Below are 5,746 nucleotides of genomic sequence, written 5' to 3'. Positions count from 1 at the left end.
ATCTTTTAGTCCAATCACATTGAACTTTGGATTTTGATATTTGGATTTAGGAGTAGGTTATAGAGTAGATATGGTATTAGCATCCTATACGCTCATTTTAAATGGTACCCTCACTAAATTGGATGACTTATTTTATATAATATTGTTATTTGGTTATTTAATTAATTATTGAAAAATGAATAAATTTATTTATTTTTATGATGTGTCTAATAAATTGAATCTTACTCCTACGTATCCCTATAAACAATAGTGAATCAGTACTACGTATTTATCGAATTGGTTTAGTTCAAGTGTTTTAATTAGGAGCTGAAGCGATATATCGCGACTGTCTAAATGATGAGTTGAGGCAAGTAATCCATCATTGACAACCCTCCTTCCATCTTTAATGTAATTAGCCATTTTTATATTTTTCATGACAATATATTTATTTAATTTTGATATTTATTGGAGAAAAGTGGGTTTTTATTGTATTATTAATTTAATTAAGAAAAATATTTTATTTTTGATTAGGAATTAAATAAAGAGAATAGAAGTTTCGCAACATAATTATTTAAAAATGAGATGAGGATGATAAGTGATATTATGATCCTTCTCTATCTTTGATTAATCCCAAAAAGTTATATTTTTAATCAAAAACTATAATAAAAAGTTATATGTTTAATCAATGACTATAATGAAGATTGTCAATGAAAATATTTTATAAAGCAACTAATTTGATTAATTTAATTATAGTAAGAATTCTGATTGTTTGTATAAAAAAATTACTTACTAAAAAAAGTTTGTTAATTAGTTGTTAGGAAAAAGGATTATATGTATGTTTGTTATGAATTATCCTTTAAAATATTAGTATAGTTAGTTATTAGTATTTTTGTTGAAATTCTGTTTAATATTATTAATGAAAATTTTGTTTGTTAAATTATACTGTTTATTAAGTAATTATGGTTTATAATTAAGTAGAAATAAATAAAATAGAAAATAATAAAGGGAAAATAAAGAAAATACATAATTGGGGGTTGAAACTGGGTTGGCCTTGTGTTAGTCCTGGATTGGTTGGATGAAGGGGTTGAACAATGTTCAATTATGCAATCGACCACAAGGAATTCAATGCTAACAAGGAGCCACATATCCACTATGACGAAACACATTCAGACTATTAAAATTGTATATACTACGCCACATAGTCAAAGTAAATAATGTTGAATAAATGGATCAATCAGATGGTGATGTTGGCTGGAAACGAGAGTATGATACTTAACCGTGTGCTTGCCCGCACTGGATTTTTGTGGTGTTTAACCTAATAGCCTAAGTGCTTATTTATAGTAAAAATAAATAATATTGGTAAAAAATACAAACTCATTTGACCCATAAATAAAGATTGTTGCTTACTTTTACTATTAATATCCTAACAACTTTTCTCATTTTTGCTTTTATTTTGAAAAATCAAAAGGAATATAAGATATTTATCTTAAGAATATTGGTTTGCTTTTTACGAAAAGAAAATTAACATATAAAATCAATAAAATTAGATTTTGGCTAATATTTATTCATTTTACATTAAAAATTCAGATTTTTTTTATTAAATAAATGATGCAATAAAGTGATCCATTTTTTATCTATGTATCTTGAAAATGAAAAATAAAAGGATGAACTTCTAGAAACTATTTTAATTTTAAACATATGTAAGGGGTGAGTTTTTAGAACCTTTTCATATTCATTTTTAATTAATTTATTTTCACAAATAAAGATATATACTTTTTTGAAAAATTATTTTGATGTTAAAAAAGTTTTAGCATTTTTATGGGCATAACAAAAATGGATACCCACACAGTAAAATTTAGAATTTGTTAATTGCACTGTTAGCATGGATTTTTGGTCTCGGAGCATAACACACGAGTCCTATATAAGTTAGGGAAAGAAGAACCCATTTGCACAACGTATGTGAAATTTATTTTGTAAACAAATTTAATTAGTGAGAAAAAACAATGTCTTCATCTATTTATCATGTCTTATTATCGCTTCTTCTTTGCTTTGTGCTACAGGAACCAACCCTAGCAATAAAAAAGGCAAGCTCTCTGGCAATTTTTTGTAACATTGGAAAGCTTATTATTTCTCTATTTTTAATTTTCATATTTGAATGTTTAAACATATCCTAGTAATACCCATGTTTTGTTTTTTAGCCCTATATTGTATATTTAGGATCACATTCTTTTGGCCAAAATCCTTCCCAACAAGATGTTGAATCTGTTACCGACTTTCACTATGATTTACTTGGATCATTTGTTGGAAGGTATACAATTTAACACATCGTCCATGAAATTCTGTGGTGGCAGAATTAAATATATCTTGGACTAATGAGATGTGTTTTCTTGCACAGCACCCAAAACGCCAAAGATGCAATCTTTTACTCTTATAATAGGCATATAAATGGCTTTGCTGCACTACTTGATGAAGATGAAGCAGCTATGGTTGCAAGTATGTAATTCAAATTCATGTATCTTTCTAAATTTATCTTTTGCATAATGCATTGTTGCATACCAACACTCACTTCAGTTTTCATACCATTGTTTTTTGTGTTAACGCAGAGCATCCGAGTGTAGTATCTGTTTTTGAAAGCAAAAGACGAAAATTGCGCACAACCCACTCATGGGATTTTCTTGGAATACATAAAAATGGTGTAATTTCACATGACTCAATATGGAAGAAGACATTGGGTGAAGATGTCATTATTGCAAATTTGGACAGTGGTAATGAAAGGAGGAAGTATTTATTTTTATTCTTGATTGTGATCAGCCTAAGTATTAGACATGATTTGAACTATCTAATATGCTATTATTTTGGTTATATGACTCAATTAGTGGAGACCAAATTAACTAATAAAATATCAGCAACTCCTCTAATATATATTTTGATAATGTGTATTTGATCTATAACATTGAACATGGTAAATATTGAGATCATCTTACTCAATTAGACTTTATTATGCAAATATTTAATGTATCAAACTTTTTCCAAATCAATCAAATATTGAATCACTTTAAAATCATTTTATTATATATATGTATATATAATTTAGTTTGACTTAAGATATTGACAGGCATATTAAGAAATTATTAATTTCGTTGTTATTCTATGATATTTTTTCTAAAATTACATTGTAGAGACATAATTCTTTAATTGATTAACGATAGAAAGAAATTAAGTAATTATTTAATAAGAGTAAAAAGTGAAAATGATTTAATAGGAGTAAGAAGTGAAAATTATTTCTTGATTAAACATTAAAATGTAAAACTAAAACAGTTTTAAAACAAAGATAAAATCTAAAAGTAGAAATAAGGAAAGATAAGTGAAAAATAAAGTCAATTACGTCAAAAGTTCTAAACCAATCCAACAATGATAGGTTTGATTAGTTTGGGTCTTAAAAATTATATCACTTTGCTCAACCCAAGTCTGATCATCAATAAGATTTTTGTTAACTTATTTTTTTGCTCTTGCTAATACTTAATATATGTCAGTAATGCTTCTTCTATTGATTCTTTCTTTTTTATATATAGAAATCATACAAAGCTCTAACTCTATTTTTTAATTGATGCTGAGGGTGATAGGTGTTTGGCCTGAATCAAAGAGTTTTAGTGATGAAGGGATTGGACCTGTCCCCATAAAGTGGCGTGGAAGCTGTGACAGTGAAAATTTTCACTGCAATAGGTTCATTCTTCTCAACCTTGCTAATATCAACTCTTTTTTTTATTTGTGTGTTATGTGCATTAAAATTTTTGAACATAAATTTCTTGTTTCAAAATATTCATGTCCCCACATTTTTAGCCAATCTGTTAAGTATTAGTGGTGGAATACACCTAGAAGGGGTTGAATAGGTGTGGCGGAACTCAATTTTCACTTTTCTGGTTTTTACACACTTGCTGAAAAATGCCAAGTTAATCGATTAACAATTGGTCTTAATCGATTAACCAGTAACATAAACAGAATGATCATAACAACAACTTGCACGGTTATTAACAAACACACAAACAGATATACAACAGATACTTTTGTGCAATATTAACAAGAACATAGCAAAGAACAAGTATTCAAAATATTAGCACCAAACTCGCATTAAAACATATTGAAACATAAAAGAGAAAATGATAGAAAAGATTGCGCAAAGATTTTATCCTGGTTCATTTTGTTGTCCACTGCAAAACCACATCCAGTCTTCCCCTCTGATTTGGAAGATTTTCCTTCTTCACTATGGAACAGAATGTATGTATACAAGCTTCCAATTACAAAATTTTATAATCGAGTGCCAAGATTTTCAAAATAAATTTATTTAATTTTAAATTAAAGCAAGTTATGAATATTTTTTTTAAGTTTTAACCATTCTCTCCTTCTTCTTCCCTAAAATCATCCTACGGTCACAAAATCTTAAAAGTTATATATGTCTGACAAAAACCAAGCCTTTGAAAAGACAAACACTTTACCCTCTCTTTCTCTTCCCCAAATTTTAACGGAAGTCATATCTCACCACATTAATGGAGGAGGTTAATGAAAGAAGAGAGAATTTGATAATCTCATCAGTGTTATATACTCCCACCACACAGGTGATGATTTCACATGGTTTTACATCGAGAAGGCCACGTCTGTGAAGGCATTGTTAGATATTTACGGAACGACAAGTGCATCGTATCGTACAAGTAATAAATTCCAATAAAGTACGGGGGTATCGTCCTCAGGGAGCAGAGTGAATTTACACTAATTCATACAAGAATGAACTAAGTATATATTTGCAATGATGTTTGTATAAAATTTTATGTTTAATTGTAAAAACTCATAAATTGAATAAAAAACAAGTAAAATAAATTGGGATCAAAATGCATCGTTATTTCCCAATGATATCCATGAATTCAATTCCAAGTGAATTATGAAGTTACTGATTCAGATGCACATATCATTCAAATCAATCTCTTGAGTGTAAAATCTTTAGATAATTGCTCAAATAACAATTCATTGGATATCTGACCAATTAACTAGCACTATGTTCTATGTAAAAGCAATTCATGCATCATTCTCCATTCCTAGAGTAATGATGTATGAAGGAAGATGATCCAGGTTCGGTGTCAAGTTTAACTTGAACGCTCCCTTCTTGGAACCCAAAGAACTTCGACACCCTTGATTTGACCTTTCCCAAAACCGCCTCCCAAGAAAACCTTTCTTATGCGATTTGGCCATAGCCAAGGTATCGCTCTTTATCCCAAGATCTCAAGTCTTTTTGTGAAGAACACCTTACCTAACCGCAGCTAGGATTTTCCCAATCCTCTAACAATGCTTTGAGTTATGAATGAGTACTTAATACTTAGATATTACAATGAAAACCAAAGCCTAAAACATAAGCAAGAACTTCACAAGACGTCCTAGTCTAATATTAATGTTCATGCACGAGGTTTATGAAAATATGTAATAAAAAAGATCTATATCTTTTTCTTTCAAGAAAACACAAGAATATGCAAGAAAACTTTTCAAAGAAACATGCAATGAATATGAAATCTAAAAGCCTTAGCATGATCTAAACTTTCTCCTAATTCAACACTTTCTTAATAGATTCTAACAATGATGATCTATATCTTTTTCTTTGTGTTTTTCTCTCTTTTTCTACATAACCGTTTATGCAATTAAGCCAGTATTTATACAAAACAAAATTTGGCTCTCAAAAACGGTTTTTCAGTTATGCTGTTAAAACAGCAGAAAAACACTTATG

General features: G+C 28.9%; 1 protein-coding gene across 1 annotated transcript in view; it reads left to right on the top strand.

Moving 5' to 3' along the window:
* Positions 1,881 to 5,746, top strand: part of LOC109361921 (subtilisin-like protease SBT5.4) — a 7,418-nt gene continuing 3,552 nt past the window's right edge. The window contains exons 1-5 of the mRNA XM_019607446.1: positions 1,881 to 2,063; positions 2,178 to 2,287; positions 2,375 to 2,472; positions 2,583 to 2,744; positions 3,603 to 3,702. Of these exons, the coding sequence (XP_019462991.1) occupies positions 1,983 to 2,063; positions 2,178 to 2,287; positions 2,375 to 2,472; positions 2,583 to 2,744; positions 3,603 to 3,702 (551 nt within the window). The 5' untranslated portion in view covers positions 1,881 to 1,982. The remainder of the gene's footprint in view (positions 2,064 to 2,177; positions 2,288 to 2,374; positions 2,473 to 2,582; positions 2,745 to 3,602; positions 3,703 to 5,746) is intronic.

The sequence above is a fragment of the Lupinus angustifolius genome, chromosome LG12 (assembly GCF_001865875.1).
Source record: "Lupinus angustifolius cultivar Tanjil chromosome LG12, LupAngTanjil_v1.0, whole genome shotgun sequence".
Lineage (NCBI taxonomy): Eukaryota > Viridiplantae > Streptophyta > Magnoliopsida > Fabales > Fabaceae > Lupinus > Lupinus angustifolius.
Note: the sequence above shows the minus strand (reverse complement) of the source record. Positions and strands in the feature narration are given on the sequence as shown.